The sequence below is a fragment of the Engraulis encrasicolus genome, chromosome 24, assembly GCF_034702125.1.
Source record: "Engraulis encrasicolus isolate BLACKSEA-1 chromosome 24, IST_EnEncr_1.0, whole genome shotgun sequence".
Lineage (NCBI taxonomy): Eukaryota > Metazoa > Chordata > Actinopteri > Clupeiformes > Engraulidae > Engraulis > Engraulis encrasicolus.
Genome location: NC_085880.1, coordinates 34,901,560 through 34,918,150, shown reverse-complemented (window position 1 = coordinate 34,918,150; position 16,591 = coordinate 34,901,560). Strand labels below are relative to the sequence as shown.

General features: G+C 45.8%; 1 protein-coding gene across 1 annotated transcript in view; it reads right to left on the bottom strand.

Annotated features, from left to right (window-relative positions):
• mertka (c-mer proto-oncogene tyrosine kinase a) overlaps nt 1–16,591 on the bottom strand; it is a 54,529-nt gene that overhangs the window by 2,541 nt on the left and 35,397 nt on the right. The window contains exons 9-17 of the mRNA XM_063191272.1: nt 14,216–14,370; nt 8,863–8,998; nt 6,129–6,282; nt 3,999–4,087; nt 3,004–3,099; nt 2,445–2,525; nt 1,408–1,500; nt 478–596; nt 1–46 (exon numbers count right to left, since the gene is read on the bottom strand). The exon at nt 1–46 is cut by the window's left edge and continues 64 nt beyond it. Of these exons, the coding sequence (XP_063047342.1) occupies nt 1–46; nt 478–596; nt 1,408–1,500; nt 2,445–2,525; nt 3,004–3,099; nt 3,999–4,087; nt 6,129–6,282; nt 8,863–8,998; nt 14,216–14,370 (969 nt within the window). The remainder of the gene's footprint in view (nt 47–477; nt 597–1,407; nt 1,501–2,444; nt 2,526–3,003; nt 3,100–3,998; nt 4,088–6,128; nt 6,283–8,862; nt 8,999–14,215; nt 14,371–16,591) is intronic.

Sequence of the window (16,591 nt, the reverse complement as noted above, 5' to 3'; positions counted from 1 at the left end):
ACGCAATGTCGATCATGAACTTCAGGAGAATCTGAGTAGGCAAGTACTGTGAGTGGAAGAAGAAGAAGAAGAAGAAGAAGAAGAAGAAGAAGAAGAAGAAGAAGAAGAAGAAGAAGAAGAAGAAGAAGAAGAAGAAGAAGAAGAAGAAGAAGAAGAAGAAGAAGAAGAAGAAAGATTCATTTTCCATCATCTGCAAGTGTGGATTATGTAAATACATGTATTTCACTGATGCTGACTTGAAATGCAGTCGACGAAGGATCCGTCATGTGACAATGATTGTAGGCAACCGGTATATGTTTTCTTTCGCTTTTTGTGTGAGATGTTGTGAAAGGAGTCCAGACGAATTGTGGAGTTGGGCATTTACTCCTATCAGATTGATATACAGTATTCACTCACTGGTGACAGAATTTGTCAATGTTACAGGCTATTATGTGTGTGCGAATAAAGTCCAGCACCGTGAAGGTGTTGTGTGTTTACCTGTGGTCTTTCTCCAAGGCGAGAGCGCAGCAGGAAACTGTGAAGGTCTCCGTACTTCATAAAGGGCAGGATTACCATGGGCTTGGGGAAGTGGCCTGAACTCACCTCCAAACACACACCTGATAACAAAACACACCGCATATTACCTAAAAACACACCTCTGATAACAAAACACACAGCATATTACCTAAAAACACACCCCTGATAACAAGACACACAGCATATTACCTAAAAACACACACCTAATAAAAAAATATTATCTCCAAACACACACCCAGCACAGCACACATCTACATGGTTATGTTATGGAATGTTCTAAATTAACAAACTAAGTTAAGGACTAGTAACAGCGTATCAGAAACATAAACCGTATACTTCTGGCACCTTCAGGCAGAGGCATACAGTAAAAATATCTGATTAGATTTTCACCCCAAAAATATATTTCTAATTACAACTTATGTCGTGGTACAGCTTTTTGTACACTGAACAGCAAAATGCTGCACATGCAGAAGGGAATGCAATAAAAGGTCACAACAGCCCTTGAAAGATACTTGTATTAAAAATAACTTAGTACCGGTATGATTGACTTGTGAGTTGCACTGCATTATTTTGGTAGCCTGATTATCATCAACGCTCAAATCTTTTCGAGACTTGGTCTGACCAAGAGCATAACAATTAACATTTCCTGAACGGCATGGTTGACCCTACTCCCTTGGTTTGCTTATGGTTGTTTGCTAGAAGGGAAAGGAGTTCCCGTATCTTCGGGAGCTCAGAAAGTTCTTGCATTGCTCTTGACCTGACTATTAGTTTGGTGTTTCCTTTATTTTTTCGAGCAGTTTGCAACATTAAGTATCACACTTTATAATATGACTTAGGACACATTGCTTAGTATGCCAAATAGGCTTTGCCTGTATCATGCTGTTGACTTACCCAGGAGCTTAATGACGTTGGGGTGGTGGAAGTCTTTCATGCAGGCGGCCTCGTTTAGAAACTCCTCAATCTCCCTCTGAGAGAAGTTGTCCACTGCAATGACAGAAACCCCAATTAGAGACAGCGCTCTAAACCAATAAGCCAAGTGTGCAAGTGTGCAAGCGAGAGAGAGAGAAAGAGAGAGAGAGAGAGAGAGAGAGAGAGAGAGAGAGAGAGAGAGAGAGAGAGAGAGAGAGAGAGAGGGAGTGAAACAGACATCATACAGACAGACATAATGTCTGCAACACAGTGTTGTTTTCCTCTTCTGTCATTAATCCATCGTTAGCAGAACAGTCTCCACTTGAGAACTAGAGAGTGAAAAACTGCAGACTTCAAACATCCAAACATACTTAGTCTGCATTTCAGGACCAGTCACAAGTTGATGAAGAAACATTTCTGGGCACATTGCTCACTAAGCTCTTTCACTACCGTTTGACGACACTGAGGACTTTAATGTTTAATTTCTGTATAAGTTGTAAGCTTTGTATGCATGTGGTATGCATGCTACAATATAGAATGTTTTGCAATGGCTGTTCAGTAACATGCAGTTACATGCATTGATGGGAAAAAAAAGATTCATCATTTTACAATCCAGTTCTGTACATTCCAAATCACATGACTTTAACCTGTCCATTTCAGCCAGGTGATTGGCTAGTTCAGTGGTTCTCAACCTTTTTTAACCAAACGCCCCCTTAACCTCATCATAAGTCCCTCAACGCCCTCTTGATCTCAGCATGAGCCTGCCAATGCCCATTGTATTAAAGAATAAAATAGACTAATGCCCCCCAATGGCAACTAAGCACCACTTCCTCTCAGCATTCTCCTTCTCAACATCCCCTGGCGCTGCCGTTGAGAAACGCTAGGCTAGTTGAATGATCACCTGGTTAAACTGGACAGGTAAAACAAGATTATTTGGAATATGTAGCCCCCATAGATTGTAACTAATGAATCTATGTCCCTCATCAATGATGACGTAGGGCTTTTTCAGGCATGCTTACGCTTCATGGTCTTCACGGCCACCTTCTCGGCACTGCCGTCTTGTTTCCTCAGGTGGCCCTCCACCACTGACCCAAACTCTCCTGTGGACAAGGAAACAAAGAGATGGGGGATGAGGGAAGATGTGACGAAACACTCAGCCTGGGGTGTGTGTGTGTGTGTGTGTGTGTGTGTGTGTGTGTGTGTGTGTGTGTGTGTGTGTGTGTGTGTGTGTGTGTGTGTGTGTGTGTGTGTGTGTGTGTGCGTGCCTGCGTGCGCTTGTGAGTGTTAGCGTTAAGCATGGTGGCTAATGTGGTATGTGGAGAATGTGACCCGATTGACACCCTCACCCCACCCCTGAAAAAGGCCCAAGAGCAGCTGACATACACACGCACGCACCCACCCACGCAGGCACACGCACACACACACACACACACACACACACACACACACACACACACACACACACACACACACACACACACACACACACACACAACACACACACACACACACACACACACACACACACACACACACACACACACACACACACACACACACACACACACACACACTCACCCTCTCCTAAGACTTTCCCAATGGACAGCAGGTTCCGGGTGATCATGACGTCCTGCAGTTTAGCTTGAAGCTCCGCACTCACACCAAGATTGGCCACTGCGGAGAGAGAGAGAGAGAGGGAGAGAGAGAGAGAGAGAGAGAGAGAGAGAGAGAGAGAGAGAGAGAGAGAGAGAGAGAGAGAGAGAGAGAGAGAGAGAGAGAGAGAGAGGGAGAGAGAGGGAGGGAGGGAGAGAGAGAGAAAGGGAGAAAGAGGGAGGGGGTTGAGTGGGGTCAGAGAGAAAGGAGTAGGGAGGAGGAGGAAGGGGGGGAAGGAGGAAGAGTAGTGATGGTGGGGTTAGGAGAGACATGAAATAAGGAGATGGAGGTGGGGGAGGAGAGGGGTAAAGTGAGGAGGTGGGTGTAGGGAGAGGAGTTGAGGAGGGAGAGAGAAGGAGGAGGAGTGAAGTGGGGGATTGGGATAGAGAAGGGGAGAGGAGTGAAGTTAAAGGGGGATGAAGGGAGAAAGGAGGGGGAGGAAGAGGAGTTGGGTAGTGTGGAGAGAACACAGAGCACAAGAGAACAATAGGGTCATTAAAGAAACACCACCCCATACCCTTACACCCTCTCACACACACATATGGACGCACACAGACACAGACACACACAGACACACACACACACACACACACGCACACGCACACGCACACACACACACACACACACACACACACACACACACACACACACACACACACACACACACACACACACAGGCACATACTGCTTATCCAGATAATATGAAAATGAAGGCATGCAGAAATCAGATATCAGTTCATATGATATGATTATGAGAAGTCTTGTAAAATATTGTCTTCTAATCCACTCAGTTATTAGTGCTATGATATGGTACATTGTGCTTGCAACATGCATATTTCTGGGTTTTATGGTGTGTGTGCTTGTGTGTGTGTGTGTGCGTGTGCGTGTGCGTGTGTGTGTGTATGTGTGTGCGCGCATACATGTTATCTCGATGGCCGAACGGTTGTAGGTCCTTTGGGGTGTGTACTGCACTGTGGGTTGAAGCTTCCCGTCGTTTGCAAACAGCTGCCTGTAGAGGGAGCCAACGAGATATACAGAGAGAGAGAGAGAGAGAGAGAGAGAGAGAGAGAGAGAGAGAGAGAGAGAGAGAGAGAGAGAGAGAGACAGAGACAGAGACAGAGACAGAGACAGAGAGACAGAGAAAGATAGACATAGACAGAAAGAAAGAGATAGAAAGACAGCAAGACAGAGAGACATGTGATAAACACAATGAGCATACAGCTACATAGGTACAATTTAACATTTTAAAACCCAGACTAGTACTATCAACATCACCACTATTATTACCACTACTACTGCTACAGGTACTACAACTACTGCTACTACTACTACTACTACTACTGCTACTACAGGTACTACTACTGCTTCTACTACTACTACTACTGCTACTACTATGTACTATAAGATAAGATAAGGCAAGATAAGATAAAAACAGACATTAGACAAGACTTGATGAAACAGGACAAAACAAGACAAGACAATACATGCATGATGAGGCTGGATAGCTGGTCATTGTTTATCTCTTGCTCAGTGTTATTACTATTATTACTCCGATTACTACTAATCACTACTACTACTGATCAGCAGGAAGAAGAAATGCTTGCATTGTGGGAATGACACTGAGTGCAAAACGGTTATATCGCCGCCAAGGAGGCTATTACTCCTGCAGAGCTACCACCGCTACTACCAGTAGCCTACTACAACTACTACTAACACTACCACTCCATTACTAAAACAGCAGGAAGGGGAGATGATTGCAACCCAGTGGGAACGACATTGAGTGCAGTGGCCCGTGACACATGCTGTCTCCGCATCCTTTTTGGAGAGAATGACTCACAAAATGTCACAAAGTGAATTCCATGGCAGAAGTCCATGGAAACTGAAATTCCAGTTTAAGGGAGAGTCGAGGAAAAGGGGCTACAGTGGAGACGGGGATTCTTTGTGTGTGTGTGTGTGTGTGTGTGTGTGTGTGTGTGTGTGTGTGTGTGTGTGTGTGTGTGTGTGTGTGTGTGTGTGTGTGTGTGTGTGTGTGTGTGTGTGTGTTGTGCTGTGCTGTGCTCCAATTTATAGACATATTTGTGAGTCTGGCACCTGACAAACACACACACACACACACACACACACACACACACACACACACACACACACACACACACACACACACACACACACACACACACACACACACACACACACACACACACACACACACACACACACTGCCTGCTACTACTGCACTGACCATGATTAAGGGTAAACCATTCAACATTTACTAACTTGCATCCGGAGTCATTTCAGCTCCTTCACACACACACACACACACACACACACACACACACACACACACACACACACACACACACACACACACACACACACACACACACACACACACACACACACACACACACATACAGATGCACGCGCACACACACACACGCCCATACGCTCGCACAGACACACACATGCACGCACGCATACGCACACGCACACGCACACGCACACACACACACACACACACACACACACACACACACACACACACACACACACACACACACACACACACACACACACACACACACACACACAACCCAGATGTTTGTGTCTTCTAAAGGTACTGTAATTGCATGTTTCGTTAGACCATCATGGAGAGGAGGAAGATAAACATTGCACCACGCCAGGGGGAATGAAGCGCTCTGTTTTGTGCTTGTCTGCTGAACACATGTGTGTGTGTGTGTGTGTGTGTGTGTGTGTGTGTGTGTGTGTGTGTGTGTCCACATGCAATTGCTCTTGTGTGTGTGTGTGTGTGTGTGTGTGTGTGTGTGTGTGTGTGTGTGTGTGTGTGTGTGTGTGTGTGTGTGTGTGTGTGTGTGTGTGTGTGTGTGTGTGTGTGTGTGTGTGTGTGTGTGTGTGTGTGTGTGTGTGTTTACATGTGTTTGTACCTACAGTCTGTATCTATTGATGTGTGTGTGCGTGTGTGCGTGTCTGTGTGTATCGTGTGTGCGTATACGGACATCTTTAGGCGTGTGTGTGTGTGCAGTGCTTACCCCAGGCGTGTCTCCAGCAGTCTGCTCCTGAAGCACACGGCGCCCCACATCACCATCAGCAGCAGCAGGAAACCGCACACCACCCCCAGCACCACGTACACAGAGTCAGAGGCGTGCTCCGAACCCAACGGCGGGAAGGTGGTTATGCCGGTGGCTAAGGAGAGCAGCAAAAGTGAAAGTGAAGTGAAGTGAAAGCCCATTGGGAAACTCCAACTCCCATTGTCATTGTGACACAGCACTCCACAGCACACAAGTGAACACTGCACACACTGCACACAACGAAATTGCATTTATGCCTCACCCGTGCAAGGGGGCAGCCCTCAGTGGCGCCCCATGGGGAGCAGTGCGGTGGGACGGTACCATGCTCAGGGTACCTCAGTCATGGAGGAGGATGGGGGAGAGCACTGGTTGATTACTCCCCCCACCAACCTGGCGGGTCGGGAGTCGAACCGGCAACCTCTGGGATGCAAGTCTGACGCCCTAACCGCTCACCCATGACTGCCCCTTCAGCAACAATAATTGGCAAACACAACCATACAGTCAGAAAGATATCATGCAGGTCCAACAGGGGGACCCAGGCTGAAAAAGTGACCCAATAGTGCTGTGCAGTGCTGTTGGAACCGGTGTGTGGAGGCCCTCATTCATCAAGGTCAAGACATCCAGAAGAGGTAAGCTGTAAGTTGAACTTGACTGGCCTTCTTTTTGGCGCTTGAGACCTTCCTCTTAACTCGAAATGAGAAAGCGGAAGCTCCTTATGCCCCTGATTGTAATGTACAGTACACACACACGCAGCATGTAACATTTCAAGCCAACATGAATGCTTGAATTCCTGGTGGTGGCGCTAAATATTCATGTAAAAGGAAGTCTGTGCTCTGAGCCAGAGAGAGGACACAGGGGTTACATGGAGCAGCAACACAAAGGATGAGTCACAGAGCACAGGTCACAATTGCCCTTTCTTTTTTTGTCCTCCTTTATTCCTCCTCATCTAAGGTCAGCAACATTAGGGAAATGACACACAATAGCATCACTTCAGTCAAAGTATTTTTTCCTGTTAAGTTACATTGTACATATCTGACGCTTCTATACAAAGCAACTTCTAGTTATTTCAGGTACAGTCCCTGGAACTACTGTTTGCGAGGTAAAATATCTTGCTCAGCGGCATTTCTGTCATGGATGAACAACCCACATTCTTGGCATAGGAATTGAAGACCCTCTGCGCCAAAGAGCAGGAGTTATGTGACCGTCTGTTCCAAAGACCAAGAACTGCCTTAGCATAACCATAAGAACTTAGCTGACCTCCACGCCATGACAAAGCAGTTCTCTTCATCCGCCTTTACTGTTTGACCTTTAACTTAACGGTGTGAGCCATGTGAGCGGTGTGTTTAAAATCCAAGTGACCGGAGATGTTGCAACAACAGGCTCCGTACGAAATTCCTCTTTCAATGTGAGCGAAACGAAAAAGGAAATACACTTTGAGCCATAGCAGGCGCCTCATACGTATCAGTTAGTATTCCCACCATTGGCTGCCTACTGAGGAAAATAGAAACAAGAAACAGATTCAGAGAGCAGAACCACAGAGCAAACTGTTGGCTTCTCTCAAATCACATGCCAATTGACTTGCAGTGACAAACCCACCTCACCAAAAGCACTTGTCATTGTGATCATGTGCCACATATGCATAACTTGCACTGTATGAAGCTAGACTAAGGCCAGGCTCAGACCAAGATGAGAACTCCTTGCCTCTGTAGCGCCCAAAAATTGCAACTGAATACAGTGTCTTGGAACACACAAAATTATAACTGGGGGGTAGCTATGGCCTAGTGAAGGAGATTTAGTGAACTCTTTAGATCAGAGGGTTTAACTCCCATCCTTCCGCTCCCTATCTCACTCCTTGGCTGAGGTGCCGTAGAGCAAGACACTTACAGTTAACACCACATTTCTCCAGGGATTGTAACCAATACCCTGTACTTAATGAACCCCTTAAGACACGGCTTTATAAATGAGCTGTTACCAGAATGGCAATGACCAAGTCGTAATGTATTACTAAAGGCCCCGTGCGCTGTCACAGTAGTAGTGCAGTACTATAGGCCTAGTAGTTAACTTTCACAGCGTGCCAGCGACCCGCATTAACTTACTTACATAACTGTACTTTAAGTCGCTTTGGATAAAAGTGTTAAGTAAGTGTAGTGTAATGCTATAGATAGCTCCTTGTCTCTGCTGTGCCCAAAAACTGCCACTGAATACAGTGTCTTGGGACACCACATATTACAGTATCCATAGTTTAAACTGGGACAGAGTTCAGTTCAGCTCTGCTCCTTCTCTTTGGCAGGGAGCTGAGATCGCTCTGTTTTATATACAGTATAAGGAGATGGACATGAGCTGTATCAAGAAGCCTGAGCTACAGTAAGAACCCATTGACTCTATCTGAGAACCCCACTGGCAGCTTGTGTGTGTGTGTGTGTGTGTGTGTGTGTGTGTGTGTGTGTGTGTGTGTGTGTGTGTGTGTGTGTGTGTGTGTGTGTGTGTGTGTGTGTGTGTGTGTGTGTGTGTGTGTGTGTGTGTGTATACTTGTGTCCCTGACTCATATCCGGAAGCATGAGCTAAGGGCCCCACTGCTGTGTGTGTGTGTGTGTGTGTGTGTGTGTGTGTGTGTGTGTGTGTGTGTGTGTGTGTGTGTGTGTGTGTGTGTGTGTGTGTGTGTGTGTGTGTGTGTGTGTGTGTGTGTCCACCTTACCTGACTCGTTGACGCGTATCCAGAAGCGTGAGCTGAGTGCTCCGCTGCCTGCTCCAGTGCGTGCGGCCACCTGGATGCTGTAGGTGGTGTTGAAGGCCGACAGGATCCATGTGGCCTCAGTTGAGGTGCTGGAGATCTACAACCAGACATGAAGAGACATTACATCAGACATCACCAACGTGGTGCCCGTGGGCGCCATGTAGCCCTCCAGGAGCTTCTGTGGTGCCCACCAAGGATGTTAATAAACAGTCACGACTACAAGATTTTAGTCACAGTTAATGCCTTTCTTAATTTAAATATGAGATTATTTCTTTATAGCCTATAAAGAATATTTCCTTATAACTTATAAGCAAATTATCATTCAATCTAGTGTATTTTGGAATGATGTCAAGACATCATTAGAGGATTTTGAACAAAAGTAGCCCTCGGGTATCTGTCAATAGCCCTCGGGTAGCCCTTGGTAGCCCTCTGACCTAGAAAGGATTGGGGCCCCTGCATTACATTATATTACACTTAGCTGACGGTTTTATCCAAAGTGACCTACACTTATTAAGGTACAGGGTATTGGTTTACAGGCCCTGGAGAAATGTAGGGTTAGGTGCCTTGCTCAAGGGCACTTCAGCCATGGATGGAGGTGCTGGTAAGGGCAGGATTTGAACTTACAACCCTCTGATCTAAAGGCCAGAGCTCTAACCATTGAGCCATGGCGGCCACAGAGAGACAGAACATCCATTAGCTGTAGACCACAAAAGGACGCACATTTTAATATGGAGGACGGGACCCACATGGCCTCGGTTGAGGTGCTCGAGATCCAAACACCAAGCAAGAGAACATGAATTGGCATAACATGGCAAAACTAAAACAACCAAAACAAGACATGAATGTTTATATGGAGGACAGGATCCATGAGGCTTCAAATAAGGTGCTCAATTTCCATGAAAAAAACATGAAGAGAGAGAACATGAATTTCTTATATGCAACCTTACAACTGAACTGCGGACCAAAAGAGAGCGAGTCAAATGATGTACTCCTTTCTGTTTTGTTGAGCTACATTCCACCGCACTCCCGCTGACATTGACCCCGCTGACACTGACAGCTTAAAATCCCTATCTGATAATGTCAACCAGAGATTGGACCTAATGAGCACTTTAACTGCACGGCTAAAGTAAACGGCCAAATCCCCTTTTCATAATACACACATAAATACACAGTGTTTACATACAAAAAATGACTGCCTTCAATAGATATACAAGCAGTGATTACCTCAAGGCACGACACAAACAAGAGATTATCCTTAAGAGTGGTAAACAGTTTCACTTCTTTAATTCCTACACTGTGGCCTATAGCGGCCCACCCAAGTCTATGCTCATACGTAGGTATTGTGAAATAAACAAAATTGTGCAGCAACTTTTTTGTTTGTTTTAATCCAGCACATGAACTAATACTCTAAAAATCTGGCGCAGAATGCTAATCTCTTGATCCATCAACAACAACAAAAGCTAAGATGCAAATTGTGTGGCTGTGGCCGTGGATATGTGGGTTAGTTGGCCATGTAAAAACTGCAGTGTCATCTGAGGAAGGGTTGCAAACAGCACAGCTTTCTTGACCAAAACAGCCACCACAAGGCTGGCAGACAGTCTGTATGTCTACGTCATGACATGACAATGTGTGTTGATATGCGGGAAAGGGCAAAAAAAGGGGAACACTATGTCACGGCGCGATTCCAAGCTGACCGAAGCACTGGGAGAAAAGTCACCCTTTTTTCCTCACCCGGGTGTGTGAGTGACTGTGTGTGTGTGTGTGAGCGCACGAGCGTGTGTGCGTGCGTGCGTGCGTGCGTGCGTGCGTGCGCGCGCGTGTATGTGTGTATTGAAAAGGATGAGAGAAGGGGAAGAAAGAGGAAGAGGAATGTGTTTCTTTCTCCATGCTGTGCTGTGCCATGTGTGTGTGTGTGTGTGTGTGTGTGTGTGTGTGTGTGTGTGTGTGTGTGTGTGTGTGTGTGTGTGTGTGTGTGTGTGTGTGTGTGTGTGTGGACATTATGGGCCATGTGACAAAAGGTGCTGTTGCACAATGTTTTGGACATTTGGAGTTCCTTCTGCCCTCAGACACTACAGACGTTGTGCTGTACTTTGTGCTGGGCTGTGCTTTGTGTGTGTGTGTGTGTGTGTGTGTGTGTGTGTGTGTGTGTGTGTGTGTGTGTGTGTGTGTGTGTGTGTGTGTGTGTGTGTGTGTGTGTGTGTGTGTGTGTGTGTGTGTGTGTGTGTCTGTGTGTGTCCACGAATGCTGACATACAATACCACACCACAGGTCTCATATAGTCTTTCTGGGTAGCAATTAAAACATTAACTTGCAACACCTGCTCACTTCCGTCACTGTGGCACTGTGTATTTCCATTTAAGTAAGATACTTCAGAGCTAACCGTCATGTTGCGCTGATAAAGTACAAAAACAACATTCCTCAGGATTTATAGTGCAGTAATACGGCATGAAATGAATGAGACAAGTGGCTGGTGCTCAGAGGGCCAGCTGTGGGACAGACGGCTCTCACATGCACTGCCAACAGGGACGGATTACTGCACGGGCCTACCAGGCCCAGGGGCCCAAGAGTCAAGGGGGCCCTGAAGCCAGAGCCCCTATACTCCCATTGTCATATTGCGTTAAAATCGCACTTTTAACAACTACATTTTCATTTTTTTCTCAAAGAGCTACCTCCATGCCCCAATCAACATAGATTCTCACATCTGGCCATACAACCCTGGGGTGAATTTCTCAAAACCAAAGTTGCTGACTATAGTAGCTACTTTGCTGTTTTCAATACATTTTCCCATTGGCAACTACCGAAGTTGCTAACAGGCTAACAACTTCTCTTTTGAGAAACTCACATCTGAATTGTTTTGTAGACTAGTAGCAGCACCCACTGAGGGGGGCCTTTCTTGTTGTCTGGCCCAGGGGCCCATGGGATCATATTCCGTCACATGCACTGCCAAGACAGATGAAGGGAAGAAGCAGGTGAGTGCAGAGGAGGGACAAGGCCCATTTGTTGAAGCTTTCCACTCACATACACTTCCAGTCAACGCTGCTGTTTTTCAGGGGTCCTACCGTATGTGTGATTCACTGTTGTCGATTACTGGTAGGATTGATTAGGGGGCACATCTGTGTGAGCATGCAAATGTCTGTGTGTGTGTGTGTGTGTGTGTGTGTGTGTGTGTGTGTGTGTGTGTGTGTGTGTGTGTGTGTGTGTGTGTGTGTGTGTGTGTGTGTGTGTGTGTGTGTGTGTGTGTGTGTGTGTGTGTGTGTGTGTGTGTGTGTGTGTGTGTGTGTGAGTGAGTGAGTGAGTGAGTGAGTGAGTGAGTGAGTGAGTGAGTGAGTGAGTGAGTGAGTGAGTGAGTGAGTGAGTGAGTGAGTGAGTGAGTGAGTGAGTGAGTGAGTCTGTGTGTGCGCATGCATGTTTGTGTGTGTTTGTGTGTTTAGCACTTGTGCACGCAGAGTGCTCTGTAATATCTTTCTATTCTCCAAATGGTGACGCACAGTTAGTAGGTGAACAGGCAGACAGGCAGACGGACGAGCAGAGAGGACAATTCCGTTTTTCTCTGGGCCAGTTTCCTGTAAGCCCCATGTCAGCAGGAATTGGGGGAAGTCGGCCATTGTGCCGTCCAGAGTACACAACAGAGGACCATGACAAAGCCAGCTCACATGACTGACTGGCCGTTATGACATACGCTAGTCCATACAAAAGACCAAAAGGCCAATGAGTCTCTCTCTCTCTCTCTCTCTCTCTCTCTCTCTCTCTCTCTCTCTCTCTCTCTCTCTCTCTCTCTCTCTCTCTCTCTCTCCCCCTCACCCAAACACATTTCCTTTATTTGTCATAATTAATAAAGGCTATGACTCCTCCTATGTCTCATAGAGGATTCGTCATAGTTTACTTAATGTAATGCAGACACTCAGACATTGGTTTAATTGTGCTCTCTACATACTGATGTAGAGAAAAATCTAGATGGCCTGTACTCGCAATCTGTAGGCTTCCGCTCGATTCTCATTTTCAACACATTGCGTTAGGGTTTGGTCTTCTGGGGAGTCACTACAAGATTAAATGCAGCCATTCAGCAAACTGGCAGGGGATGTATATTACCTATGGGTACATTACACGTCATGACCAAACGTTAACAATTGGGTAAAATCAGATGCATTTCGAACTTCAACTGAGTTTTTGGGTATGGTAAGAATGGGCTACACAAGTGCTGCACTTTTTTGCCATCATTGATCTCAGAGAATACACTGAACACATGGTGGAAACCAGAATAGATGTCTCTCATTCTTGAGAAAGCCACAGCCCCAGCTGTATGTGACCATGTTATGTGTGCTTGATATAGACTAGCCCACAATGTGCTGTGCCTGTGCGCCCCAGGGTTCAACTCATACGAAATAAGATGTGAGAAGATCAAAAGAGCATCAGATCAGAGAAGACTATCCGGTCAGTTCACACTTGTGTGTGCATATCTACGTATATACTGTATATACAGTATATTATATATACTATAATATTTTAATGATATTGGTTGAACTATGTGGTTATGTGTGTAGACTAATTTATGTATCTGCTGCATCACAAAAAGGCCACACCCTCAATGTATTCAGAGAATTTAAACAAAACAAGTTTGAAATCAAATACTTGCAAGGATACCTAGCATTTGAAAAGTGTTTTCATGGATTCAGGGTAACACAGTAACATACTGGGAAGGACCATACAGGAAGCTCTCTAAAGGATGAACTTAAATCCTACAGTACACCACCTACTCACTGAGGACATGATGTCCTGAAAAATGCTCTTGGAGCAGTTCTCCTTTTATTCCTTATGAAAACAAATGCCACATACGAGGTCAAAAGGTTAAGATTATCTGATCTGAAACCATCTATGCAGACGCAATAACTGTGAAATGAAATGGAAAAAGAAGTAAAAAAAATCGTTTCATTAAGTAGCCAAAGCCTGAAGGCAGAAATGTTGTTATTGTGAAACTACGCCACCCCTTCAGTTTTCCACCACGAAAAAGGAGAAGTCAGGTCTTCTTGTTATTCGGAGGTTAAGCGAAAACATTCCCTTTTTACTTCTTGTCCACAACCTCACAGGTTAAAGCCAGGTGATTACAAGTAAACACATTGGTACAATCACATACCTGTACAGAGACACAGTCACTCTCACACACACAAACAGACACACAAACAGACACACACACACACACACACACACACACACACACACACACACACACACACACACACACACACACACACACACACACACACACACACACACACACACACACACACACACACACACACACACACTCAGCACCCACCGTGTTCATGTGTGTGCCATTGACTCCGTGTTTGATGATGACGTCGTAGCCTTTCAGGTTGCCATTGATCTTGTCGGGGGGTGGCGGGACCCAGCGGACCACCATCACAGAGTCGTTCAGCATCACGGAGACATTACGCGGAGGCTCCGACGGCACTGGCAACGACAACAAAGAAAACATAAACATACTATAGTTTTTTGACTCTGAAGAAGACGCAACGTGCCGAAATGTCAGTCATCTTGTTTGCACCACATTAAAAAGTCAAAAAAGTATTTGAGTGCTCCAGTCGTCCCTGCCCTGAAGTGGACCAGTTTGCTTTCCATATATCTTTAACATTACATTATAATGCTTTACATTGGGGAGGCTCTGAGTCACTGTCAACAACATGACAGGACACATGAACATGAACCTTAACATTACATTACATTACATTAGATTACATTGCAATACGGGGACAGGGGCTGGATTCCAATATGCAGAGTCCCGTCCTCCCTTGCTCACTTGCCTCCTCGTGGCCTCGTCATGACCTCACCGACAACAGCATTGTATTTCAATATCTCGCAAAAGCACAGTTCTAATGTCATTTTCTCATTTGCAAACGGGATGGTGAATGAAGAATAGTCCCCCAAAAATTGTTGTGGCTAGGCCAGGGTTTTTCAAAGTAGGGGCCGGGGACCCCTGGGGGGCCATGAGAGGATGATAGGGGGGCCCCAGCAGGTTGGCAGGAAAAATATAGCAAAAAGAAATGAATAATTGAATGTATTACATAACTTAAGTAGCCAAAATAAACCAAAAATAGGAATAGAAATCCCAATGGAATCATTTTCTTCTTCGCAATGTTTGTATTTATGCTTTCTGTAGTACTTGAATGGGTTTAGGAATGCACAAACTTCATCAAGTTGTTCAACTGGGTGCACAGAAAAAAATGATGTGGCACGGCCCATGTCAGGGGGCCTTGGCTGGAAGCTAGCGGTGTATGGGGGGGGGGGCTTGTCATGGTTAAGTTTGGGAACCTCTGGGCTAGGCTGACAGCAGGGAAACTTAATTGTTCTCTTCACGGAGGAGGGGCGTCAGCGAATCGCGAGGCCACAAGCACAGACTGAGGAGGGAGTCTGCATATTGGAAGCCACCCAGAGAGTCTCTGTCAGCATTGGCACAACACAACGGCACAATATCACAACATGAACCACACATGGACAACATGGACAACCTCCACATAAGCTTCTGTTATTATATACTTACAGTATGTATATCCACATTTGGCAACAACACAAAGGGGTATAATCCCAACCAGTAACTTTACATTATACTGAATTACAAAGTGCTTATATTGGGGAGGCTCGGAGGGCACAGCCAAAAGCACAACAAGACAGCATCGCAACATGAGCCTCCACATTACAGTATATTACAATCAAGGCCCTAAATTAACTTTTCTCATCACCAGCCCAAATGGCTAGGTGGTGTGTTAATCTCACTACTAGCCAAACACACACTCCCAAATGGGTCAACCTGGCTAGTAAGTTGGCCTTTTCTACAAGCCAAACTGAAACGTCACCTGCTTTTAGCCAATTGGCTAGTGTTAATTTAGAGCCCTGATTACAATTAAATCAGTCAGCAGCTGGGACAAACACAATGCTTTTTACAAATCATTTCAATCAGGGCACTTCTTGTTATCTTGAACAATGGCGTCCACATAACAGCACTGATAAGACTCTACAGTACACCACGCACTGTGGGTGACGCAATAAGGGAACACGCCTCAGACTTCATCAGACTCCAAAAATATCCACTTCTGTGTGTGTGTGTGTGTGTGTGTGTGTGTGTGTGTGTGTGTGTGTGTGTGTGTGTGTGTGTGTGTGTGTGTGTGTGTGTGTGTGTGTGTGTGTGTGTGTCTGTGTGTGTGTGTGTGTGTGTGTACATCCTTCCCTCCCTGCCTCTAGGAATATGGAGGAAATCCCATACAGCCACACCTCAGCAGAAAAAACACAGCAGCCCCCAAATGAGAGGCGAGGAGAGGAGAGGAGAGGAGAGGAGAGGAGAGGAGAGGAGAGGAGAGGAGAGGAGAGGAGAGGAGAGGAGAAGAAGAGAAGAGCCCACTCCACTCCACTCCAACCCCTGCTGCCATTCAACAAGCACAGGAAAGCCAACTCGACTAGAGGGGACGTGAGCAATTACTTCCAAACAGGAACCCCTTGTAGTGGCTGCCATTTCCTCTCGGCTCTCTCTATGCAACGTGACAGATTCTGGGGACTTTCTTTCCCCTTCAGGTGACTCTGATATGCAACATTCATTCAAACCAACATGGATGCACCTGGTCCCGTCTCTCTGAACATATGACAACACACTGACACAGACTCTAACAAACCTTGTGGCTGT